At 46.3% G+C, this 27,551-nt stretch overlaps 1 protein-coding gene across 1 annotated transcript; it reads right to left on the reverse strand.

Annotated features, from left to right (window-relative positions):
- Micos10 (mitochondrial contact site and cristae organizing system subunit 10) lies at positions 1 to 25,009 on the reverse strand. The gene is made up of 4 exons (XM_052177872.1): positions 24,875 to 25,009; positions 2,145 to 2,192; positions 1,211 to 1,320; positions 1 to 232 (listed from the first exon to the last, which is right to left on the reverse strand). The coding sequence occupies exons 1-4, from the start codon at positions 24,936 to 24,938 to the stop codon at positions 224 to 226; spliced, it is 231 nt and encodes a 76-aa protein (XP_052033832.1). The 5' UTR covers positions 24,939 to 25,009; the 3' UTR covers positions 1 to 223.
- Between the last annotated feature and the right edge of the window lie 2,542 nt (positions 25,010 to 27,551).

Raw genomic sequence — 27,551 nt, forward strand, 5'->3', positions numbered from 1 at the left:
TTGCATTGGGCTTCCCGTTTTTAATTTATTTAAGACCTCCTTACAATTTCCAAAGAGATAATACAAAAGCAACAGACTTGGTTTCAAACACAAACGGTGGCTGGAGTTGAAAGCGTTGCTGATGGCACCATCACAGGACGTCAGCGCACTCCGGGCACTTTAGTATTCCTGAGGAATAAACATGGTTTCTCTTCTCCTCCCGCTGGGATGTTCTCAGCATAAGTCACTGCTCCTAGGAAGCAAGGACATTGGTTAGAGCAGGCAGGAGATGCTCTGACACCGCCTGCTGCAGTCTCAGGGCCACAGGACCATCTGCTTCACAAGCAGAGGCTCCAGCATGAGAAGGAGCAGACCGGAAGGGGCAGCCATGACAGTCAGTTCCCACCCAGGAGGTCGCAGGTGAGTGCCAAGCACAGCTGAGGTAGCAGCTGCTAACTCTGCTCACTGGCAGCCCCTCACTCTGTCAGACTTTCCCCTCCGCTGAGTGAGGATGCAGCCCCTCTCCCACAGTCCACTGGGAAGGGAGGAAGAAAGACGATGAGGACAGTGCCCAGGGAGGTACACAGGACCTGGTCAGTGCTCGCCCAGCAGTTATCACAATGCAGACATCCCACATAAGCCTCCAATGGGATTTGGTTCCCGGGCAGCAAGAAGGGATGACAACATCCGGGCACAGACTCAAGTCCAGATGAAGTTACAAGGCCATTTTAGAGCAGCGTGTGCAAGGCTGTAGGGACTGTAACATTTTCCACAGTACCTCCCAGCCATTAACCATCTCATGTGCAAATCACCATGGTCCATGGTCCAGCACGGCTCAGCTCAGAACAATGGAAACACGGCAATGTAAAGGCCCAAGGCTCCGCCTGCTCCTTGCTGCCCACCCTCCCTCAGCCACGCTCTGCTGCCAGGAGGGTGTACAAGATGGAGCAATGGGCAGCCTGCCGCCAGCCTGGTGCAGCAGTTGGCCTCTTGCTGACATCAGGCAGAAGCATTAAAGGCTCTTACAGAGGACTCCGGTGCAAACCTCACAGGGTGGCTCAAACCATCTCTAACTCCAGTCCAGGGGATCTCATACACTTTTTCTGGCCTCCGTGGGAACCAGCATGCACATGGTACACAGATATACATGCAAAGCTCATAAACATAACCAATAAAGTTAGTAAGATTTTAGAGAATTCTGTGAAGGGAAACACATCAATTCTGTACTTACTTTGACGTATTTTCCATGTAGAAGATACGGAGCCTGAAAGTCATGCTGACAGTTGGAGTAGGCCATCCCCAATCCCACACCAGAACCAAAGGCTAATGGCCACATTCTTCCTATTGAGCAGAAAGAGAGAAATCCCAACAGGGAACTGTTAAGAGCAGATAAAGCCTCTGCCCCAGATGTGTGCTCACAAACCCCAGCAGACATCGCTGACATGTGACGGGCCAGCATACAATATTGTAATCCAGCACATTTATTAGGTGCCTGAGCTGCTACATTTGATGCAAATAGCCCAGTCTGTCACCTGTGCACCTGAATTATAGTTTCTTAGCCTTGTCAGAGGACCATCTATTGATCAGGTGCTTGAGTTGTTTGTTATTAATTTCACCAACACTCACCAACTTTGGCTATGCACATATACCATGGTCCCTCACACACATCTACAATGCACGTGTACCATGGCCCCTCACACACATCTACAATGCACGTATACCATGGTCTCTCACACACATCTACAATGCTCTAGTTCCACTCCTTGTCAGTTCTTCATGGAATGAGGTCAAGGTGACCTGTTTGACTTTTAGTCAGTACTCAAACTTCAAGCTTTCCCATGAAGGGGATCCTGTTTGCCCACTGCTCAAACTCTTGGGAAGAAGCAGGGGCACTTCTGGCCCGCTTGCCCTTCCTACAGCAAGCTCTGTCTCCAGGTCACTTTAGAAATATGTGGCCATGCAGCCTGGCCAGCATGAAATGGTGGCTTTTGAAAGGATGTCATGCTTAAGACACCAGACATCCTGACTCACTGCCTCCGGGGAGCACTGGAGATGGCCAACTCATGCAGACTTCAACCACATTCTCCATCTAGCCCATTCTACAGCGGACGGGTTGGCACGGTTTACACAGGCACTGTAATGAGGAGCCAGTCAAAGTCACTTACTCTTAAAGAAGGTGAGGGAGAAAATAATTCCTAATCCAAAGCCAGTACCTGCAAAAATGGAAAACAGTGTTAGAGTGCAGTGCTCCAGCGAGCACCAAACAAGGCTGAGCATCACAGACCAGGCAGATAACTTGCAAGTCTGTGGTCTGGGCTGCTAACCTTTCTTACTGTCAGGGATGCTGCAGATGCCTTCTGTCTCGCTCCTCACAGAGCAAGTGAGAAACTTGGCTCCCTCTCATTTGTTTTGGAGTGCAGATGGAGAACCTAAGGTTTTGCTCTAGACTCTTTCTGCACCTCCGACCTACTTCACAGAGGACTCACTGAGTAGCTAGCCCACCTTGTCACGCTGGTTCTCAAGGTGATATGTACCATTTTTGAGTGGAAGAAATGATCTAGAGAACAATTCCAAAAGGCCAAAGGTTGCACTATCACACAAGTCAGTGTTGAGAAAGGGAGAAGCGATTCCCTCGCCCAGCTGAGGATCCTAGCCCGAGCCCCTCACACATGACGGGCAAAGGCTCTAGGATGGAGCTATATCCCCACCACGCTCAGACCTCACACTGAACCACAGCGTGGAAAAAGTTATGGCTTTTAGGATAAATTGAGTCAGAATTTATAAAACCCTAGTCTGAATGCCAACAGAATTTCTGCTTAGCCACACATAACTTACACTGTTATTTAGTTGTTTTCTTTTAAGAGAGAAAAGGATACAACACGTGTGTGGGAACCGAAGCCCACCTTAGTAACATTGTTGGTGTGATCAATGCTGGTGCTAGCTGTGTGTTCTCATAAAGTGCATGAAAAATGTCTACAGCCCCATTTACAAGGAATTGCCCAGGTTATCCACTGACACGTTCCTCACTTGTACATAAACTTACATAAATTTACTTCTCTGCAAGAGCCAAGCTCTGGTTGTTTTCCTTTGCAGACCAACGGGCTCAGTTCATCTGATGCTCTGTTTTGGTTTTGAGACATAGTCTGGCTCTGTACTTCAGGATGTCCTCCAATTCTCAATCCTCCTAGCTAGCCCTACTGGGATGACAGGCTGCACTACCATACCAGGCTCAGATTATTCTGATGTTCTGTGTGTCTGCTCCATGACCCAGCAGGGCCTGGTCCAACCTTTTTATGAGAAAGCCACATAAAGTACTGGTTCTCACCTGTAACAAACTTGTGCTGCCAAAATCTAAGTTTTTGTTGCTGCTTTGCTTTGTGAAGCAGCACCTTGTAGAACAGCCCTGGCTGGCATGATACTTTGGAGTCCAGCACGGCCTCAGCCTCTCAAGTGCTAGAATTATAGGTGTGTCTGCACACCCAGCTTTGAGCTGCTGGGATTCTAAGTTTCTTTTTACTGGGATAAGGATATGGCTTCGTGGTACAGCACCTACCTCACACAAGGCCCTATGCTCAGTTTCCAGAATATCACATACACACATAGAGACATCACGGGGAAAGGGGAGGGAGCAAATTCTCTAGGCAGTGCAACACAACACCTCAGAGTATTCCTCAAGCAAGCTAACTTTTCTGTTCTGAAGACAGAGCCCTCAGTGTGAATAAGCAGTGTGTAGCTCTGACCCTGTAACTCTCTTGTCACTCACACAGTGCAGATGGCGTTAATGGTTCCTGTTTATTAATGTACTTATTCTTTTGGTGTGTATGTGTGTGCTTGCATTCATTCATGTGTGGAGGCCAGAGAACTACCTCAGGTGTTGTTCTTCAAGAACCATCAACTTTTTGTTAAGAGATGGTCTCTTACTGGCCTAGAGCTCGGCCACCAGAGAGCTCAAGGGATTTACCCAATGTCACCTCTCCCTGCTGGGATACAAGCACACCTCCAAAGTTGGGCTTTTATTTATTTTTAATGTATGTAGGTTCTTAAAATTGAGGTCCAGTTCTCATGGCCGATGGCAGGCACTTTACCAACGGAATCATCTCCCTGGTCCCCAGGATAATTACTAGCATTTTTTTTTTTTTTTTTTTTTGTGGGGAGGGGAGAGAAACAGGGTCTCACTGTGTAGTCCTAACTAGCCTGGACTCACTCTGTAGACAAGGCCTGCTTCTGCTTCCTCCGCTGGGATTGAAGGCGTACACCACCCTGCCTAGCAGGTCTCCATCAGTCTATCACATGCAGGACTGTGATGTGTTTCTTTCATAGACAGACCACATAACATGTGGTCAGTGACAGGCTACATGTGTGGTGGGACCACAGATTTCCTGGGGTCGAAACTGGAACCAGCAGTGGAGGGAGAGACTGGAGAAAGACAAGTGCAGAAGGAAAAGCCCAGAGAATTCCCAATGAAGGGCCTAGCAGCTGCTTTCAAAGACTCAACAAGCTCTGCACAAAGTTAAACAGGACCCCACACCAAGAGGGTTTTGTTACCAGAGAGGAATGTTCATGGTGCATTCTCTGCCACCAACAAACCTGGAGAGAAAAGCAGAAAGCAAAACAAAGCAAAGCTCCCTGGCTCTTCAGAAGAGGACACCTCAAGCAGGCTGACCAGGTGTCCCGCAGTGTCACTGTCATTACAGGAGGGGACAGTTCTACATGCTTTACTGCAGCTCGCCTTCCAGCAGGGTGTGACATGGAGCTGGAAGAAGGAATTATGAATGATTCTGACCCAAGGAATAAATGCAGGCCTAGGACAATGCATGTGTGTATGTGTGAAGGTGTGTGTTGGGGGCGGGGGGGTGGAGTCAAATTTTAGCCAAAAAAAAGAAAAAAAGAAAAAAAAGAAAATTTCTTAGTCTAGCTAGTTGTTAATGGCGCATGCTTTAACCCCAGTACTTGGAAGGCAGAGGCAGGCAGATCTCTGAGTTTGGGGCCAGGGGAATTTACAAAAAGATTTCCAGAACACCAAGGGTTACACAGAGAGACCCTGTCTTGAAAAACTAGCCCAACAACAAGTCCCAAGTGTAGCCTGAGTATGCCCTGCCCATGATGTCTGTCTGTAGTGACAGTTCAGGTGTCAGACTTAGTAGCTGTGTTTTCACAATGCTGCTCTGTGACTTGCCTGGGTGCAGACCTGCTCTGTTGAGGTCTAAGTACAAAGCATGATGAGATGGTGAGCTCACCTGAGTATCTATGAACACAGCTGCACAGCTGACACACTGGCCATGTAAATTTAAATAAATCAAACATGGCCCTGTCCAACAGAGCCTGTGCTATGAACTAGTTTGGCACCAAATTTAAAATTCAGTATCTAAAAATCAGTAATGCTAATTTTCACGTTAAAAAATCTTGGGAAAATAGTTTGCCAAAGTTGGTCTGGTAAGTAGTCAATTGAGGTTGGCAAAATGAAAGGAAAGTGAATTAACATTGAATGTTACTCATGAATACCCAGTACCTCCTTTCCAAGAAAAGTTTTCATTTTATTTTATGGTATGAGTATTTTGCCTGCAGTTAGGTTTATACACCATGTGTACTGGCTGGTTTTGTGTGTCAACTTGACACAAGCTGGAGTTATCACAGAGAAAGGAGCCTCTCTTGAGAAAATGCCTTCAAGAGACCCAGCTGTGAGGGGTTTTCTCAATTAGTGATCAAGGAGGGAGGGCCCCTTGTAGGTGGTGCCATCCCTGGGCTAGTAGTCTTGGGTTCTATAAGAAAGCAAGCTGAGCAAGCTAGGGGAAGCAAGCCAGTAAGAAACATCCCTCCATGGCCTCTGCATCAGCTCCTGCTTCCTGACCTGCTTGAGTTCCAGTCCTGACTTCTTTTGGTGATGAACAGCAGCGTGGAAGTGTAAGCTGAATAAACCCTTTCGTCCCCAACTTGTTCCTTGGTCATGTTTTGTGCAGGAATAGAAACCCTAAGATGCCATGTGTATGCCTATTGACCATGGAGGCCAGAAGAGGTTGTTGGATCCTCTGGAACTGAAGTTACAGATGATTTTAAGATGCCATGTGGGTGCTGGGAATCAAACCTGAACAACCAAACTTACCTCCACCCCTCACCCTGCCAGAAAGAATAGTCAGTGCTCTTAATCACTGAGCCATTTCTCAGCCCAAGAAAATTCTTTTTATATCAAACATTTTCAGGCTTGGTAGTACAATGCTATAATCCCAACACATGGGAAAAGGAGGAAGGGGATAAGGAGTTCAAGGCCATTCTTACTTACATAACAAGCTCAAGACAAGACTGAGCTACATGAGACCCTACCTCAAAACCTAAAACTTCTATGGTAGTATGCCCTTGTTTTCCAGATGTAGGAATTAACTTGCCAAAACAACCTATCACTTATAAAGTAGTCGAGTGGGCCCAATTCTGCCAGTCTCATTATGCCACTGTTCCCAGGATATCCAGAAACAGGAGTCTACTCTACTTTCAGCCCACCACACTACCTTCCATGGGAAATTGGAGCATCCCAATGTCTGGGAGTGAAGATGCAGTTAGAACATGAGCCATGTTCTCCATGCAAAAGCCCAGAAGGCTAGGCAGCCAGGCTAGTAACAAGGAGGGCTTGTTCAGTTTCCTTCTCAGACTAACCCTACCACACACATCACACAGATGAGTCTACCTGGCAGAACTGTACAATTTCAGAGGCCGACACCAATGCCATCGCTATACCAAGCCTTGGAATCTGCCCTTGCTTGCTTGCTTACAAAATGGCAGGAAGTTTGGTTTCAAGGCAACTTGCCTCACCCTTGCAGCTGCAGAGTGAGTGAGAACCAACAGATTGGTCCTAGAGCATGGGGTAAAGGGACTGGACTGGCTCACAGAGGCAGGTCAGTGAAAGCAGGTGGACTACAACCAGGGCTTTTGCCTGTCTCAGCTGGAGACAAGGTTTTGCCAAAGGAATCAAAAGCCCAGAGGAAACTATTGTGGCACATTTCTTGTCCCTTTGACTGCAGGCCTGGTTTTAGATTTTCCCCAAAGAAAGCAAGCTCTCTGATGCTAGCCACTTCCTAGCAGCCTACTACAAGTGATGCCGGGCAAACTGCTATCAACACCACTCAATCAAAATGAGCCACGCCCACACCAACCAAGAACTGCTATCAAGAGTTCAGTTTGCACACTGAGCTAGCCAGCTCCTGCCAACTGCACTTATCTGAAAGTAAAACTGAGCTCAGAGCCCCAGCCAAACCCAGTTCTCAAGGAACCTTTTCTGTGGTCTTAATTAGACTGGGGATGCCATATTTTTAATTCCTAACCGAGACTCCACCCTCCATCTCTGTATTGTTGAGACACAACCAAGACTACTCTGTATAAGAAAAGGGTTCCTACTGCTTCACCTGTAATAGCACACTTGCAGTCAGAGATGCCCAACAGTGGAATGCTGGCTCTAAGGAGTCAAGCCCTCGCTCGCTCCTCCTCGGTTCTCTTTGAAAAGGCAGCACTCTGCTTCAAAGACAGTCCCACCTGGCCGGGACACTCTGCAGCTGCTTCCACTCAAGACTGGCACCTCTAGGCCAGGTTTGACTTTAGAACAATAAGACAGGAAAGGTTTGCCTTACAATAAAAACAAAGCAGCAGAGAGAGGCAGGCCTTCCCTGCCTTTGGCCACTTCTTGTTGTTGCATGACAAGCTCTTCTGGAAGAAAAGCCAAAGGGAAAGTACAAAGCATTTTTCACCTCCCCTGAAAGCAAATATTTAACTACGAATGCAGTTTATATAACTTTGCCTCCCCACTCGGAGCTCTCAAAAGCCCATGCTGTCTGAAATGACAAAGAGCCCTCAGGTACAGAGTGCGGCTTATCAGCACACATCTCCACATGCACGGCAGAAACCAGTCACCAGGGAGGGTCACAAGGGGAAACAACACAAGAGCCTTATGAAATGGACATCAGGCCCAGAGTCCATGTTTTCTGCAACCATTTCTTTTAGAGAAGAAAAAGAATTGGCAAAAATCCTTTCAGAGGCATTATTTAAAATTATTCTAACCATGCAAGCTGGTGCACATTTGCTGCCTCAGAGGGGGTCACTAATCAGCAAAGAAACATTTTTTGGAAGTGGAGCAGTTCCTTAGGTGGTCTGGTCATTTAGTACATTTATCTATTCATCCATCCATCCATCCATCCATCCACCATAGCTGTCTTCAGACACACCAGAAGAGGGCATCAGATTCCATTGCAGATGGTTGTGAGCCACCATGTGCTTGCTGGGAATTGAACTCAGGATCTCTGAAAGAGCAGTCAGTGCACCTAACCTCTGAGTCATCTCTCCAGCCCCTTGGTACTGGTTTTTAAATTGCTATTATTCCGTGTGTGTGTGTGTGTGTGTGTGTGTGTGTGTGTGTGTAGTTGTATGTGAGTAGTGTGTGTGTAGTTGTGTGTGTGTGGTGTGTATAGTTGTGAGTGTGTAGTTGTATGTGTGTGTGAGTGTGTGTGTGTATGAGTGTGAGTGTGTGAGAGTATGTGTGTAGTTGTGTGTATATGTGTGTGTGTGTGTGTGTGTGTGTGTGTGAGAGTGTGTGTGTAGTTGGCTCTCCCTGGTAATCGTCTGAGTTCTGGGGATGAGGTTCAGGTGCCCTCACGGCTAAGCACTTGCTGGATCCTCCGACACTGTTTGCCTGTTTGTTTTTTTAATATAAAGATTTTATGATTTATCTTGCGTATATGGGTGTCTTGCCTTCGTTTATGTATGTGCACCAAGTGTGTGCCATGGAGGTCAGAAGAAGGCATCAGATCCCGTGGAGTTATACAAGACTGAACGACCACATGTGATGTGAACTACCAGTTCTAAGAACTGAACCCAGGTCCTTTCCAAGAGCTGTAAGTGCTCTTAGCCACTGAGCTATCTCTCTCTCTAGCCTCAACACAGATCTAAGCCTTTAAAGGACAGAGAGTGCAATTCCTAACAACTACACTTATAGTATGGATTTATCTCGTGCCTAAATGCATGCTGAAGCCAACTTTCAAGGTACTGAGTGCTCACTGTAAGCCCACACGGGTAAACAGGGTGAAACATTCAGACTCAGACTCTGCTCCCAGGCTACAGATTAGGCACAAGTGCACACACCCGTCACTGTAGATGAAAGAGAACCCAACCTGCAGGAACCCCAAGTAGGCTTCATAAGCCGACTGCTGAGCTGCTGTCCCCATCAGCCCTGTGCAGAAAAACGAGCACAGCAGGAGCCTGCGAGTCCACTCTGGAGGCTGGAACTGCAGCTTCCAGAGAGGGAGGAGCAGTCCCAGAGAAAGAGCAAAATGGCATACAGAAATTCCCTGTAGGGCATTTCAAAAAAGAAAAAAAAAATGAGTGGTTGGGGGAGCCTGGAGAGACGCTGAGCAGTTGAGCACTGGGTGCTCTTGAGGACCTACATTTGACTGCCAGCACCCACATGGTGGCTCACCACCATTCATAACTCTAGTTCTAGGGGGTCCGATGCCCTCTTCTGACTTCTGCAGGCAACAAGCACACATGTGGTGTACAAACATACACTCACATAAAATAGAATCAACTGATGTAATAAACAACTTATTAATGTTTATTAAAAACCACTGGGGGCTAAAGGCTACTTCTGAGTAGGGTCTGCAGTCCCAGCTACTTCTGAGTAGGGTCTGCAGTCCCAGCTACTTCTGAGGCTGAGGGAGCAAGGCCAGGTGTTTAAGGCCAGGCCATACAGCAGACCAAAATCATCAAGGCCAGGTGTTTAAGGCCAGGCCATACAGCAGACCAAAATCATCAGGGGGGGGCATGGGGGGACTATCACAGATCCTTTTTACTTGCCAACAACAAAAAAGCTTTTAGTTTGGTCGGCTGGTTTTTTTTTTGGGGGGGGGAGGGGTAGGGTGTCAAGACAGGGTTTCTCCATGTAGCCCAGGCTGGCCTTGAACTCAGAGATCAGCATGCCTCTGCCTCCTGTGTACTGGATTATAGGTATGTGCCACCACTATGCAGCCTTACAAAAAACTTCTTAAATGACTATTTACTAAGACCTCATACCCTAGTGTACATTTAACATTTTAAAGAAGGATTCACAATTCATAAGACTGAAAGCAGCATAGCTATCAGGACTAAAACCTAGTATGTATCTAAAAAAATAAAACTGGAGAGCAAGTCCACTTGATTTTGTATAGCTCATGAGGAAAACTCATGTACCACTCAACTGCTTATTATAAATGTGAAAAGGCACAGAAATCCCCCAGTCTTTAACTACTGTGTGCCCAACAGTGTCTAACAAAAGAGACAAGAAGGCCTCATGGTAATCCCCAACTTTAAGTCAATCACTTTACCAGGCCCAGCCCCAAATTGCTCAGCCCCAAGGAAACAATGTGCCTAAGGGCTGCCGGGCTGCCAAGTCACAGTCTGCAGGGCTGCCTGGTGAAGAGCTCAGTGAGAAGCATTAAACTCTGTCGTTGTCACTGTAGAACTCAAAGAAGTCAAAAGCGTAATAGCTAATCCTCTTACAGTCCAGCTCACTGACATAGTCATGACAGCTCATGGTCATCAGGCAAGCTCCAAAATCTATGCTTCCCTACTCAGAGCAAATGTCTGTTATTACCGCATTAGCAATTGTATGAACACAACTGGAGTGTGTGTGCATGTGTGCATACACAACCTTGTAATGTCACTCAGGCTGGCCTTAAACCCCCAAATTCTGGGGTTATAAAATGTACACCACCACACCCAATTCTTGTCTTTAACAGAGAATCCCTTCAGCTTTATTGCAACTAGATCATTTTGCTTTAAAATATAGTGAAGATTTCCCTAGAATGGTCTGGTTTAATAAATCTATATTTACATACTAGGATGGACTAAGCCAAATTGATCTATTTATAACAGGCATGTTTTCCTGTCAATATGTTTCTATTGATGACTATATAGTCAAAGAATATTTGTTACCACAGAACAAACAAGTGTGCTTTTATAGAAAAGAACACTTGGGACTGACTTCTGTGAGAAACATATTTCCAAGAAACATTCCTGATTTATGAAAGATGCTCTAAGCCCAACTTATGAGAGAAAAAATACAGCTGTAAGTCAGCTCTATATGGTGCTACTTAACCCTGAGGCAAAGGCAGGCTATTCCAACTATCCCAGGTAAATGCCAAGTTCTATGGAATAGCCAAGAAAAGATGTCAGTGCCAGACCAAAGACCAAACAATGGTGGCTGAGGCTGTGGATCGATCGGCTTCTCAGGGCCAGCCTTGCTTGGGCTCTGCAGGATAAAGACTAAGGAGGCAGGCGTCTGTCTGTTCATGGGATGTTGCTGGCGTGTCTTCAGGGATTTTCTGGGTGAACGTCAATCACAAGGGTTCTGAGCAGGGCAGGCAAGAGCAGGCTGCAGAGAGGCATGGAGGGAGAGTGTGGAAGTCGTTATGGGAGCGTTCACTCAGAAGAGCTTTGAAAGCAGCACCTACAGAGAGCACTTCAACTGAAAGCTATACAACCTTCAAAAAGACAAAGTGAGAAACGTGGCTGTAGACCATCTTACTGACATTCAGTTAATTCATTCCCGTGTGGAAACACTATGTAGGGAAATGAGAAGCAGCTCAAAGACTGGTTACTGAGGGGAGGCTGAGGTAAACAACAAACAGAATTACACAGAAACACATCAGTGCTCTCTCGTGCGCACGGGTGCCTTGGCTCTAATAGCAGCAGTGGTGAGCACCTGGCAAGCTTCACTGTGAACCCATCTCCCAAGAAGACATTAACAACTCAGAGGGCAAGTGACTCCGCTCAAACCCAGGCAGTATGACTGCACATATCCAGGGGGCAGATGACGCTCCGGAGGGGAACACCAAGTCATTCTACAGAAACAGAGTTCTGGGGCAAGGAGTAACATGACTGGGGCTAAACCCTGGCTCATCTGAGAGAGCTGTGTGGGGCATCCTGGAGCTTTCCAGACAGAAGTACACCACCTAACAACTGATGGGTGGGAGGGAAGGAGGAGAAGGGAAGTGGAAAGGGAGGGAGGAAGGGAGAGAGAAGGGGGAGAGAGAGGGAGAGAGGGAGAGAGAGAGAATTTTCTTAAATGTGACCAAGCTTTCAAAGCATCTACCCCGGGCTGGAGAGATGGCTCAGCAGTTGAGGTTAGCTGGCTGCTCTTCCAGAGACCTGGGCTTCATTTCCAGCACCCATATGGCAGCTCACAATCATCTGTAACTCAGTCCCAGAGGGTTCTAACTAATGCCCTCTTCTGGCCTCTTCAAGCACTGCATACATGTGGTATACAGACATATAACAGGGGCAGCACCCACACACAAAATAAAGTTAAACAAGATTTTTTAAGTCTACACTGTGCTCAAGAACTGCACAGAAGAAGAGTGGAAAGCCCTCACTAGGCAGGGCTTGTGTTCCTGAGTTTCCTCACTCCATCTTTACAATAAACTTCTATATAAGCCCCAGTCCAGAAGAAAAACTGTGTCACAACAAGGTTAAATTCTTGCCCTCAGTAGCACATGTGTAAACTAGCAAGTCTTTAACCATTATAACTAAAACTCAGCACAAGAGACTAGCTCCTTTCAAATGCATTCAGGCCAGTAATTCAGGCATTTCCTCAGTTATACAAATAGAATACCTGTGTGCTGTTCAAAGCTGTGGGAAATGACATCTCCAGTAAGTGCACTTGGGGTTGGGGTAGGAAATGACCAGAAAGCAGAACTGTAAGGCACAACAGCAGAAGGAAAGAAAGGAGGTGAGAGCTAGTGTCAGGAGCTCCCTGCTGCTGTATGTCATAGAGCTGAGGGCCTTCTGTCTTTCAGGTGTACACACAGATAGAGCACTCAGATACAAAAATAAATATTTTCAAAAAGAAAGGAAAATAAAAACAGAAGTGAAAACAAAACAAAACAAAGACCAATATTGTCTTTCAGAGATCAGTTTCACAGTGTGAGCAAACCCAGTGTGTCTTCTCTGTCAGCACTGCTGTTTCTGTTCTAAGGCCTTCTCTAGCCTAGTGCCTGGTCTGTTTCCTTCTGAAGGTTTTGCGGCTGCAGCTTTTCCTCTCAGATCTGGTCCACTCCGTCTCTGTGTGGACACAGCTGTTCCTGTAGTTTGTTGAAAAGATTTTCTTCTCCCCATTAAACTGTGTGTGTCAAAACTGAACTGGCCACACATTCTTGCGCCTATTTTGGACTCCGTACTATTCCATGTGTACATCCTTCCTCCAATACTGCCCTGCTTTGTACTTGAGTAGGGTAATGTAAGTCCCCAGCTCTGTTCTTGTTTAAAAAGAGTTTTTGCTAACATCTGTAATCCCAGTACTTGGAGGTCAGGGCTGTTCAAGGCCAGCCTGGGCTACAGTGAAACTGTCTAAAAAGAAAAATTTTGCACATTTTTCTTAATTTTAATTTTTTATTTATTTCATATGTCTGGGTGTTCTGCCTACAAATATGTTTACTACGTGCATCCCTGGTGCCTGTAAGGTCAGAGGAAGGCACTGGGTCCCCTGTAACTGCAGGCACGAATGGCTGCGAACCACAATGTGGGAGCTGGGAATCAAATCTAGGTCTTCTGCAGGAGTCACCAGTGCCTTAACCACTGAGCCATCTCTCCAGCCCCTCATGGAGATTTTAAAATCAGGAGGTGTAGCCCAGTAACAAAGTAGATTCTACATGCATCATTGCCTGAAGTTTGATCACAACACCAAAAACCAAACCAACAAGTCAGACTCTTAATTTCTATGCAAGCTTTAAACAGTATTTCTCTTGCTAGACAAACAACAACAAAAAACAAAGGCAGGAAAATGTCTGTGAGCTAGAGGCCAGAATGGACACACAAGCTAGTTACAACTACAGGACCATTTTTAAAGACAAAAGTTAAGGAGGGATGGGATAGGGGGTTGTCAGAGGGGAAACGAGGAAAGGGAATAACATTTGAAATGTAAATAAAGAAAATAATAAAAACAAAATGCAAAAAAATGACTTTCTAAACTGTGTTTAAAAAGACAAAAATATTATTATCAATCTCTCTAATGAATTTCTCATTAAGAAAAACCAACTAACCAACCAACCAACCCAGGTAAAGTGTCCAGGTACCAAACGTGGCAATGTTGAGCATTCTGATGGTGCTTCTGCTGCTGCTGCTGCTTCCTCCCTTGGGCTCCGACAGGCTCCAGTGGAGCAATGCCCTAACATTTCACTAGGGGGTCAACAGCCACAGTAAAAATATTACCACACCAAACAACTTCTATAAGTAAATATTTAAATTTTTACTTGGACTCAATCCTGAAATGCACTTGCCAAAGAAAGCAATTCGGCATATTTACTAATAAACTGTTTCAGACCACATTTCAGGAAAGTATAAAACCACAGCAGAACAAAATTTAAATGTTTCCAAGTCCCATATATCAACTAATTACATTATTCTGTAATGCCTGCAGGACATTCTTCTCCAGCAAGATCACAATGTCCATTATTTACACCACTGCTACAAACAGGAAAAATGTTTGCTCACATCGTTTTGAAAAAAATACAGCAAACAAAACATGACTACCAATTCAACAGTTAACATGGACTAACCTGAAACCTCAACTCTACAGAACCAAAGTCCTTCAACAGCGAGCCGCCAAGGCTTGTGGTAACCCAAGCTCATCAGATGAACTGGTACTTTTAGAAAAAACACTAACCCACTTTCCTTTTCCATGACTTCATTCAAAGGTCTTTCAGTGACATGTTTAGTAAACAGCTTTAAACAATTAATCTAACCAGACTTGATTACTGCTGGCTAGGCGGGAAGCAGGCGAAGTCACACAGTGTCCTGCTTTCCTAGCAGCAAAGGACTAGGCCAAACCCTGCTTTCGTGAACAAGATACTGGGCACCTTCCCCGTCTCCGAACTGAGCTGCAGATAAGCAGGAACCCACTCCAGGCGTGCCACGAAGCCACAAGCCACACACAGCCACACGCAGGTCAGTGCACCACTGTCTTGGGGCACCTAATTCTGCTATTCGCCGCATCCTTTCGCCTTAGAGGGATTTTACCATAACACACTAACCCACTCCCCACTCTCCTTTGGCCCCACCTCCTACCAATTTATTCTCATGTACTTGAGTGATTTTTCTGATAGCTGAAATTCTACTATGTCCTTCTTAAGGAACAACAGTTAATGAATTTCTTCAACACTAAGCCGAGCTGTTACACAATCCAACAGTTCCATCCTAGGCACATACCCAAGAGAAATGAAAACTTTTGTCTGAATAAACCTTGTAGGCTTAGATTTAAAAACAAAAACAAAAAACCTACTTTTAAAAGGGTTCTTAAACACTTTGATTCCCCGTCTAGCCCACTGTCCAAAGGTAGGGAGGGAAAGATGGTAAAACAGACAAGGGGATTGTCAAGGACCACCCCAGCCAGGTATGGAGGGTCCCTGGGATGAGGGTTCTTGAGGCAGGTGGGTAAGGATTCGGCGGTGACAAACAGAAACAAACACAGAGGCAGTTTGAATCTGAGTATGTTTTGCAGCTCTCAAGCAGGGTTTTTATACACCGAGAAAACAGGTGTTACACCTCTGAAAAGCTTTGTTCATTGAAGCAGTACAACAGATTGGATATTGCAATAATCATTTGGCACAGCAAAATACAAAATCATTTATATATTACAACTTCAAAAGGATATATCCAATGAGGCAGACAGGTAGAACGGATATTGTTATGATGATTTAATACATCAAAACACAAAAATCACCTAGGCTAGTGGCAAATTTCCAAAAATAAACTAATACATTTTTATGATCAGTTACTATTTAACTTCTAGTTCCTGCTCTATTACTCTTCAAAGCATAAATTTAAACTATTTTAATTCTTTTCTATTTAAGACTTTCTTAAACAATATACCAAAACCTACTTCTGATGACACACATGTAGCCATATAGAGTATTATTGTTGGGAAAGTTTATATTTATCAATACTATCTTATAAATGATTTATAAAGTGAAGTGCTGGTTTACCCGGAGATGATGTCATGGTTAATGAGTCCATCTCAAGAGATGGGTTCGTACTCATCATACTTGCTTAAGATCTTAGCCTAGGCTATCAGGAACATCTTGTAAATGAGAAAAGGAAGAGGAAACATAAGACAGATAAATTGCCAAGAGAACTACGGCTCAATAATTTTTTCTCCGGCGAAGAGTTCTACAACCAGTTCCAGGAGGCCTGCCCCTGTGGAGTTCAAACGCCTCAGTGTGTGGAACCTGTCACACAGATCCGACTGGTGGCAGGGGATATGGAACTGTTTAGAATTATTACTTTGGGGTAATTTCAATCTCCGTTTGTCAGGATACCAAACACAAATCAGCAGCAGTTGGATGATCCAGCACAAACAGCCAGGCCCCCATCAAATCAGCTGGAGTCAGCAGGAGTGACCAGAGCCAACTGGGAAAACAGCAGAAGAAGTTCTCTGCAATCTCTCTCAACAAAGTGAAGATCAGCAAAGACTGCAGACCATCGAAGTGCTTCAAGGCTAGCTATGTAAGATGCTGTCACTGTCCACTGAGTCCTACTTATATGTTCTCCAACTATCCCATTTCCTCCCACAGGCCTTACCTTAGCAAAACGACCCGTGCATCTGCACCACCTGACATACCCAGAAACTTCCACTTCACCTTGTCACTTAATTATAGCAACATTATTCATAAGAGTCAAAAGTATTATTAGCAGGATTCTGCAGGACAGCTCTGTGAGTAAAAAGCACTTGCTGCTCAAGTCTGGTGACCCAAGTTCCAATTTGACGCCTAGGTAAAAAACTGGACATGGTATCAAACTAGCAGTCTTTTGGCAAGAGGGAATACAGTGATAGAATAGCTCAGAAGCTGGCAGGCCAGAAGTCTGGCTTCCACAGTGAAGTGGCGAAAGCAAGAGAGACTACCTCAGAACAAGGCGGAAGGAGAACCAGCTCCCGAAGTCCTCCTCTGCCCTCTGCATGTGCGCTGCGATGCCAGCATTCTCTGCACACAGTATAAACTACTTAAGTGAGTGGATGAGCTGTCCCACTACATATCACTTAGTAACAAAAAACGGCATGCTGGTACACACTACAGCATGGGTGCTCTGTGAACATATTAAGCTGGCTTAGAGAAGTGGTTCAGTGATTAAAGTGGGTGCTGCTCACGTATAGGATCCAGTCAGCACCCACACCAGGCTGCTCCCCATCACCCGTGACTCCAGCTCCAGGAGGCTTAGGCCTCTGTGTGCTACATATGTCCCCTCCCACACACACACTTAAAAGTAATAAAACATTAAAAACTGATTTAATGAAATAGCCCAGACACCAAAGACCACATGTGTCATGTTTTGTTTTAAAGAGTCTTACATTGTGGCACAGGCTGGCCTTGAACCCAAGATAATCCTCTAAATTGTGCTATTTGAGTGTTGAGCTTAACAGTACAAGCCACACACTGTGCCACAAGGTGTATATTCAATATTTTCTCAATGTTCAGAATAGCATAATTAGTAGCTGCTGGGACTGGGCTGGGAGCTACCAATGGTAACAACTGTGTCCTGAAATGAGACTGAGGCTGACTGTACAATGTTGTGAATATTTTAAATAGAATTAATAGTGCTTGAGACACACCTCAACAAAGCAGGTTTGTTTTGGGGTTCTGTTTGTTTTTGGTTTTTGGCTGTCCAGGGACTCACTCTGTAGACCAGGAGGGCCTCGAACTTAGAGACCCACCTGCCTCTTCCTCCTCAGTGCTGAGATTAAAACACGGGTGCCTCATATGCCCAGAACCAAAGCAGTTCTTTAAAGATTGACCGATAAGCTGCTTTCTGGAAGTTAGTTTTAGAGTGATAACAGAATCTATTTCTACATTTCAAGTTCACCTGAAACCATCACGAGAGTCTTCTACAGACATGAGAAAATGCACGTGCGCGCGCGCGCGCGCGCGCACACACACACACACACACACACACACACACACTCTCTCATGCCAGACAGATGGTTCAGAACTGTGGTTCAGAACTGCCCTGTTTTTGTAATGGACCCAAGTTCGACTCCTAGCATTGTGTATGTTCACAACTGCCTCTAACTCCATCTGTTGCCTCTGGACTCCTGGGGCACTTGCCCTCATGCATACATACCCACGTACAGATACGATGTTTTCATGACATGTGCCACTACCCAAGGCTTAAAAATAATTCACAGAAATCTTTTGACCTGGGCATGGTGGTGCAGCCCTTTAATTACAGCACTCAGGAAACAGAGACAGGTGGATCTCTGTGAATTCAGGGCTCGAATGTTGCCCCTTTTTCCCAGACCCTCATTACATGTGTACCCCCCCCACACACACACCTGGGCTTATCACAATAACTAGTATTAAAATATTTGGGAAAGTATACTCTTTATTTCTGTGACAGTGTCATTCTGTAGTCTACCAAGTATGCAGCCTTGGAGGTATGCCCTTCCTTCAGTCCCTGCCTCCACACACACTTGAACACACACCAACAGTCACACACACAAAGAAAATGAATAATCTCCCAAGCAGCTGAGAGTGGTTAAGACTGGGCTGAGAGCACCAACTCTGCAGTGACCAGGACAACCAGGCCTCCTCCATTCCTGGGCATCACCTTCCACGCCCCTAACAGAGCTAAGTGGTTGGCGAATGCCTTTTATCCAGCACCAGGGTAGCAGACCAGGCAATGTCTGTGATGAGGCCAGTCTGGTCTACACAGTGAGTTCCAGGACAGCCTGGTCTATACAATGAGTTCCAGGACAGCCAGGGCTACACAGAGAAACCCTGTCTGAGAAACTAAAATCTAAACACCTGTGTGTCTTTCCATGCTCTGCCATGCTCATGGGTGTGCACGGGATAAACCATACAGCAAATAGAAGGAAAAGGAGCTGCAAGCCCTTGAACTGAGTGGAGAAAGGACACCAGAGCAACCCATAAATCTGATAAAAACTTAAAAATAAATCCATAAAATTAGCAAAAACCATTAATGACGTATTCACATAAAACTAATGGAACATGCCATTCATAAAATGTAATATTCCTCACTCCTTTTTAATTTCCTGCAGGAAGGCTCTGGCACTACCCTTAAAGCAACATCACCCTCTGCTCCCACTGCCCCCACTCTCAGACAGTAATTAAACCACTTTTTATTGTTTGTTTGAGATAAGGTCTTGCCGTGTAGCATTGGCCAGCTTGGAAATCACTCTGTCCAGACTGGACTTGAACTTGTGGCAATCCTCCTGCCTTTGCCTTTCAGGCTTTAATATTACTTTAATGCTAAGATCTCTTGACCATAATGTATTTCCAACATGGAAACAAAAAGTTGGTTTAACAATAGAAAAGTCCCACTGGGAAGTGGTAGTGGTACACGGCAGAGGCAGGCAGATCTCTGAGTTCAAGGATAGCCTGGTCTACAGAGTGAGTTCCAGGATAGCCAGGGCTACACAGAGAAACCCTGTCTCAAAAAACCCAAAACAGGCCGGGCAGTGGTGGTGCACGCCTGTAATCCCAGCACTCTGGGAGGCAGAGGCAGTCGGATTTCTGAGTTCGAGGCCAGCCTGGTCAAAAGACTAAAACAAACAAAAAAAACCCCAAGAGAGTTCAAAGACACTTGACCACATATGTAAACTAGCAAAAACTGACATAAAATATACTTGACATTTTAATTTAAATGCTAACTGACTCAGTTAATAAACATACTCAGATATGGGCCTCAGATACAGGCAGAGAATACAGGCTCCAAAGTTCTCAGCAGTACAGGCCATATACCTGACAGTTACCACTGTCCTCCCTCAGACCAGGGATGGGGTGGGGGTGGGGGGGTGGGGGGGTGGGGAGGATCCAGACTGAACAGGGCAGTCTGTGTTTCTGAAGAGACTGACATTCCACAGAGGATGGACAATCAAGTTCAGAAGCAAACTAAATGTCAGATGGCAGCCTCCCTCCACCTCCTAGGGAAAATGACTGCAGCCTCAGCAAAGAGGAGACTGACAAACACCCTAAGTATCAACAGGACTGTGACACAGACATTGTCAAATTTATGGATGAACATGACCGGGGAGGGGAGGGGAGGGGAGAGGGAGGGGGAGGGGGGAGGGGGAGGGGGAGGGGGAGGGGGGAGGGGGAGGGGGAGGGGGGAGGGGGGAGGGGGAGGGGGAGGGGGGAGGGGAGGGGAGGAGAAAGGACCTAGTATGTCTGTCCCTTGGTATCTCCTATCCAAAGTCAGGGAACCGGGTCAGGCAATCTTATAAATTGTCTATTCTTCAACACTAACCCCAACAACATAAATATGTATCTTAAAAACTGTTTCTCTTGGGGGCTGGAGAGAAAGCTCAGTGGTTAGGAGTGCTTGCTGTTCTTACAGAGAATCTGCGTTTGGTTCCCAGCACCCAAGTAGGTAGCTTACCACCTGAACTCTAGCTCTAGGGCACCCAACACCATCTTGACTTCTGTGGACATCCACACTCAGTGCTCCATACAGGCAGTCATATACACAAACACAAAAATCAATCTTTTTTAAAAGATGTGAGGTGAGGTGGGGCTACAAAGTTGGCTCTGCATCAGTTGGTGTGGGCTTGCCAGTACAGTACCTAAAATGGTTAGAAGAGGGCGTCAGATCCCTGGAACAGAAGTTAAAGGTGGTTGTGAGCTGTAATAGAGATGCTGGGAGCCAATGCAGTCCTCTGAAAGAGCAGAAAAGTGCTCTTAATTGCTGAACCCATCTCCTGAAGGGCACTTTTTAAAGGTACCCAGTTGTTCAACACTTGTAGTAAAAAGAGTCCTCTTGGGGCTGAGGGATAGCTCAGAGGTAGAAGCCAACACTGAGCCAGCACTGAGAGTGGCTCACAGTGGCACTGTCTGGTCACAGTAGCTTCTGTGCAGTCTACAGAGCCAGAGCAAAGCTATCATCAAACAGAACTAAAACAGCAGTAGCCCTTTCCTCTCCCAGCACAGCTCAGGGAGAGCTGTCACTCACTCGAGAGCTCTGCACACTGCTGCCTATGGGAATGGGAAGGAATGGGAAGGAATGGGTAGCAGAAGAGTGGCACTCTCGGGACCATCAGTCACAACCTGCCCAGCCTCCTCCTCTCCCTCATGCTCTGCTTTCTCTAGCCTGTTGCCTGTGGGTCAAGCCACTCAAAGTCTGAACTCTGCTACTCTCTCAAACCTGAAACCCTTTCTCAACTGTTAGTGGATCATGTTCAAATCCAAGCATTAGAAATGACCAAAACCAGTCAGGCAGTAGTGCACACCTTTAATCTTAGCAGAAGGGAGTAGATCTGAGTTTGGGGCCAGCCTGGTCTACAAAGTAAGTTCTAGAGTAGCCTGGGCTACACAGAGAAACCCTGTCTCAAGGGACTGACAAAATCATGACCTGTCCTCACCATGGGCTAGTATACTCTGGGGTGTGCAATCAGTTCTATCTTGGTACTTCTGATGAGAATCATCTGCGCCCCTTCTGCTTTACGTCCAAATTCTGATCACACTTTCTCACTCACTGAAGCAGGGAGACGTTCAGTAGGTAAATGTGCTTGCTGCCAAGTCTGGAGACCTGATAGATCCCCAGGACCACATCGTGACAGACAGAACTGACTGCTACAAGTGGTCCCACTGACCGCCACATGTACACCACAGGAGCAAACACACACACACACACACACACACACAAATAAATATTTAAATTTTAAAAATGACCATGAAGGAAGATTCCAATCTTGGTGCTATCCTTCTAAGAAATGAAGACAGAGGAGAGACAAACCCTGAGTACACAGAAGAAACACTACACAGAAAACCAACTAGCTTAAGAAACATCTCATGGGTCTTAAAAATACCCACTCGTGCTTTCTACCGACGTCCAGAGGACCTAGTAGTGCTAAGGAGGCTGAGGAAGGGTCAAAGGGAGGATAAGAAAGAGCAGTAATTCAAGGCCAATCCCACCACACTTCATGACTGAGAACACTCTCAATTTTTTTTAATTTAAAAATTAAAATACTAGCCAGGCAGTGATGGCGCATGCCTTTAATCCCAGCACTTGAGAGGCAGAGGCAGGCAGATTTCTGAGTTCAGGCCAGCCTGGTCTACAGTGAGTTCCTGAACAGCCAAGGCTACACAGAGAAACCCTGTCTCAAAAAAACCAAAAAAATAAAAATAAAAAGATAAAAATGAAATACTACCCAAACCCAAGCCATTGTAAAAGGTCTTTTACTAAAGGGCTCTGCCACCCTCCAGTCAATTCCAAAGCTCTCCAGTAGCCTCTCCCACACTCAGTGTCCTCTGACCTGCTCTCATACCCAGTCTAGCCTCACTTAATTATCCTGATTGTGCTGCCCCCCACCAACCTCACCACAGAGGCTAACACTACCCCGGATGTCCACTGGCATCGCCCGCCATTACATCCCAGTCTCCTGAATATGCACTGGAGCCACAGTGCTAAGGACTTTACATATCTTCCTTCTAAGTGTCTGTGGAAGCAGCAGTTTGTTTTTGAGACAGGCTGGCTTCAAACTGGAAGAGAGCCACCTGCCTCAGCTCCTGTGCTGGGATCAAGAGCATATCTGTGTGCCTGGCTCCTCTAGTTTTCTTATCTTTTTAGGTTAATCTCCATTTCAGGTTGAGAAGGAGACCTTAATCAAAGCAGAACTGGTGTGGATGCGGAGGAAAGCAGGGCCTAAATCAACCTCTGTGGGCTCTAAAGAGCACTCTGAAGTCTACTACCACTGTTTAGGGACCATGTTGGCATATAAATGTTAAATTTCTCACAAATTGCAAACCATTAAAAACCATATTTTGGACTAGAGAGAGAGCTAAGTGCTTAAGGGTACTAGTTTCTCTTGCAGAGGATCCAGGTTCAATTCTCAACTCCACAACTGTCATAACTTCAGCTCTAGCCAATCCTACACCCTCTTTTGATCTCTTCCAGCAGCAGACACTGACATGATGCGCAGACATCCATGCAGGCAGGCAAGTCACCCATGCACATTAATAGCAATATTTTTTGGCCACTTCCAGAATAATCCATTTCTAATAGCAAGCCAGCCCATTTAACTACCCGAACCACTCTACGCTAACAATAATTACTATTTAAATGGAGAAAAGCAGACTCAGGGATGTTAGCCAACTTGCCCCTCATGTTCTTGGCCGAATCTAGGAGTCAAAAAGTAATTGATCAATTCATCATGTATTAATTCATCCTGAATGATGTTTACACTCACTCCTTTGGGGTTTAGGAAACAGTGGGGGGAAAAAAAACCCAAACCAGAAAACACAACTACTTTCCCTGACCTCATGATTTCATTCTTTCCTGATAATACTCATCTAAGGACACAATCCTAAATTCTCTCTTCTTTTTTGGTTTTGTTTGTTTTTTCAAGACAGGGTTTCTCTGTGTAGCCCTGGCTGTCCTAGAACTTACTTTGTAGACCAGGCTGGCCTCGAAACTCAAAAATCCACCTGCCTCCACCTCCCAAGTGCTGGGACAATAGGCGTGCACCACCACTGCCTGGCTGTCCTAAATTCTCTTAAATAATTTCCATGCAAGAAGTATAAAATATGAACCTATGTGTGACAGCACACACCTTTTCGCCCAGCACTCATGAGACAGAGACTGTCAGATCTGTTAGTTTGATGCTATACAGGAGTACCAGTGAGTACTAGTTTCAAAAACGGAGGATGGAGGGGTAGGGGGGAAATCTAAGTTGCAACAATAAATGCTAATATAGAAGAAAGAGTCTAGAGAACTGGGGAAATAGGGCAGTGTTTACCCTAGCCTTAAAAGCATGAAGACCTAAGCTCAAATCCTCAGCACCCAAGCCAAAATGCTGGGGAGGGGTTGAAGGCCGATAAAAGCTCAACTGGCAGGCAAATTGATGAGCTCCAGTTTCTGCGAGAGTCCGGGGTGGTAGTGCACACCTTTAATTCCAGCAAGCCCGAGGCAGTAGGAGAGGGTGTCTGAGTTCAGGGCTAACTTGGTCAACCGTTTTCCTGGCCAGCCAGGTCTAAGAGGGAGACACTGTCTGCATCAATAAATAGGGCAAAGAGCTACTGAGGAAGACACTCATCGATCGATCTCTGGCCTACACATCAATAGCTGCAGACAATCAACAAGAGCAAGATGGAGAGGGTGAAGATCTGCAGAGCGCCTGAGACCCGAAGTTAAGAAATCCTGGGGTCAATTCTCAACTATGCCACATTATCAGCAACGAGGTTTCAGGCAAGTTCCTTCACCGAACTCCAGCTCACACAACCTGATAGGACATTTGCGAGCGTCTGTGCTGAGAGCAGCGCGCCTAACCTCTGCATCACGGCCACTATACGGGATACCCGGCGACCCTCCTTCCCCGACACCATGACCTCACAAAGCGCGTCGTCACAGAACGCGTGCAGAAGAGACAACCCGGACTAACAAGGGGGCCTGCGGCGACCACGATCTTACTGTCTGGGGCCATTCTCCCGGAGTATAACCACCGTCTCCAATTGCAGACCCGAGTCGGGTTCCGATAAATGAGGCCGTGCACGACAATTCCCACCGCGGCCCGGCGGAGGCTATTAAACGCCCCTATGACCTTCTTTTTCCCGGCTGGGGAGCAGTGTGGGCTCCGGTAGGCCGCTCGCCCAAACCGGGGTACATGGGGCATGGAGTGGCAGAGTTCCCCGGCGCGTCCCGCACGCCTTCCCACTCCGAGCGCCGCTGCTCCGCCGGGCCTGCACCTCCACCCACCCTGGAGGCCGCCCGTGCCCTTACGCCCGTCGTCCTCGCCGCCCGGCTGGACTGTCACCTGTCAGCGTCCCGCAGCTCAGCGCGCACGGCCGGACCGTAGCAGGCCCCGGCTTGACCCCTGCGGCTTTCCGTCCGCGCGCGGGCCGCTCGGCTCCAGCCAGGGCCTACCAGAGAAAGATGCGCTCACCTAGCTTCACTACCGTGTCGGCCATGCACCGGTCCCACTTTCTGCCCAGCTCGGATTCCGACATGTTTCCCCACTGGCAACTCCAGCGTTCCTCACGGCCGGCCCCCGCGCTCCGACTGATGGCAAGTCTCGCGAGAGCCGGCCGCCACCATAAGCTTCCGGCCGGAGCCGGCGCGCCAAATATCGCGGGATTACATACGTCTTCCTGGTCTTCCGGTTTTTCTTCACTCGGTCGTCAAGGTGACAGGTTGCCTGGGAGCCGGAGGTGACCCTGACCTTGGAGCTACCCGGAAGGGTAGAGAAGACGGACAGCTTCCAGACTTTGGACACCCAGAGTGCAGAAGGCCTTTCCTTTCCTGGGTTTTTCATATTTATATATAATTATTTTGACCATTTCCCCCTCCCGTTCTACCGGTGCCCTCTCTCATCCTCCATTTTATACCCACCGAACCCCTTCTTCCTCACAAGATCCATGTATAACATATATATTAAAACATAATATATAAATATATATTTTTAAAAGACGCATTGAGGGTTTGGTTTGGTTTTCCGTTTGTTTGATTGGTTGGCTTTTTTTTTTTTTTTTCTGAGACAGGGTTTCTCTGTGTAGCCCTGGCTGTCCTGGCTCTGTAACCCAGGCTAGCCTTGAATTAAGAGACCTACCTGACTCTGCCTCGTAGGGCTGAGATTAAAGGTGTGCACCACTACACAGGTCCTGGAACCAGAGTTTAATTAGGGTTACCTGCATGACCACGGTGGGCGAGTATTTGTGGGTGACTTACATTCAAATGGATTTAAAAATAATCCCCCACCCTGCATTTGATACAGCATGTGTGTACATGAGCATGCCCTATAATTCACATGTGGGAGTCAGAGGACAGCTAGTGGGGGTGCCAGGGACTAAGATCACCAGGCTTAGAGGCAGTGCTTTTACTAGCTGAGTCCCAGTGTGGAACCAGCCTTGCTGCTTTATGGAGAAGGGTATTTCTTACACCCTTCTCCACCCCTTTTCTTCCATTCATTCAACCTCCTAACACTACGTAGGAGAAAAGAAAGGATAGAAAGGACAGCAGGTGACATTATCCTTAGACTATCTCCTGCCGATGAGGGGCGTTGAGTTCCTCAGGGCAAGTTTGATCTTCTCCAGCGAGATATCTAATTTCTTATTGTTTCTTAGTACTTTCCTACTTAACCAAAGCCCTTGAGGCCCTAGCATTTTGTTTTTGTTTTGATTTATTGTTTTTTTAGAGACAGGGTTTCTCTGTATAGCCCTGGCTGTCCTGGAACTCACTCTGTAGATCAGACTGGCCTCAAACTCAGAAATCTGCCTGCCTCTACCTCTGCCTCCCAGAGGGCTGGGATTACAGGCGTGCGCCACCACCACCTGCCAAGGCCCTAGCTTTTATAAACCCTTTGGAAAGTCCCCAGAATTCCAAACGGCACACAATCACAGAAACTATCTGCAGTTGGCAGAAACACCCATGCTAGAGCATGAGGCAAATCATGGTCAGTCGCTGTGGACAATCTGAAGCAGCCCCACATCCCACACCCAAGATTAAGACAAAAGCACAGTCTTAATTTTATGGTTTTTAAAGAAACTTTTCACTGCAAAAATTCTCTCTCTCTCTCTCTCTCTCTCTCTCTCTCTCTCTCTCTCTCTCTCTCTCTGTCTCTCAACTATTGTGCCTGAAAGCATTTGTCCCTGCTTCCTTGACTTCTGTATCTCTGTCTATTCGTACCTGCATGACACCACCCTCCCTGATTCTCCAGTTCTCACCTTTTCCTGTTTAGAATGCTGGTTCTCACGCCTCCGTCTAAACTCTATTATGTATTGCTTCAGATGAAACGTCTACCCCCATCCAGCCTAGTGTCTAAGAAGCATGAAGTCCTATCAAACAATGTACAACATATGTTTACAAGGAATTCTTTTTTTTTTTTTTTTTTTTTTTTTTTTTTTTTTTTTTGGTTTTTTCGAGACAGGGTTTCTCTGTGTAGTCCTGGCTGTCCTGGAACTCACTTTGTAGACCAGGCTGGCCTCGAACTCAGAAATCCATCTGCCTTTGCCTCCCAAGTGCTGGGATTACAGGCGTGCGCCACCACCGCCCGGCTACAAGGAATTCTTTTAATCTCTCCCAACTTCAAAAACTTTTATGCCAATATTTTAACCACTCCCACACCCAACCTTATAAAATTCTGTTTATGCCAAGGCCCTGCTCTAGTCTCAGAATTAAAGAGGTCAGCTCCTTCCCTGTTCCTTCATTTCCCTTTTCTGGAATCACTTAAAACTAGTCAGTCACAAAAGATTGTGAGGTCAGACTCCAGCCAATGGAGTTAGGATAAAAACAAAGTGCACTTCCTGGATTGGCATACTTGCTCTTCAGAACACACCCTTAAGAATATATGATCAAGAGTATGGCTCCATGTGACATGGGGCAAGTGGAACCCTGTCACCAGAATGAAAAACTGGTAAGATCCAACAGATTAAGGAACCCGGGCAATTCTCATAATTGAGAACCATAGGCATTTGAATCTGTTCCCAACCTGATTCCTGTCCTAGAGCACGTGACCACAATTCCCCTCTAAGAGGACCATGACAACTGGTCATGTAACATAGAAACCCAGAGTTCTCCATGCTCATGAGGTATCTAGATGGTCCCGGAGGGTCATCCCTTCCTGC

The sequence above is a fragment of the Apodemus sylvaticus genome, chromosome 3 (genome assembly GCF_947179515.1).
Source record: "Apodemus sylvaticus chromosome 3, mApoSyl1.1, whole genome shotgun sequence".
In the NCBI taxonomy this organism is placed as follows: Eukaryota; Metazoa; Chordata; class Mammalia; order Rodentia; family Muridae; genus Apodemus; species Apodemus sylvaticus.

Excerpts from the sequence above, each read along its gene's own strand:
- Micos10 (XM_052177872.1), bottom strand. The coding sequence starts at position 24,938 with ATGTCGGAATCCGAGCTGGGCAGAAAGTGGGACCGGTGCATGGCCGAC. Across the intron at positions 2,193-24,874 it reads CGACACGGTAGTGAAGCTAG|GTACTGGCTTTGGATTAGGA; the intron begins GTGAGCGCATCT and ends CCATTTTTGCAG. Across the intron at positions 1,321-2,144 it reads CTCCCTCACCTTCTTTAAGA|GAAGAATGTGGCCATTAGCC; the intron begins GTAAGTGACTTT and ends TCTGCTCAATAG.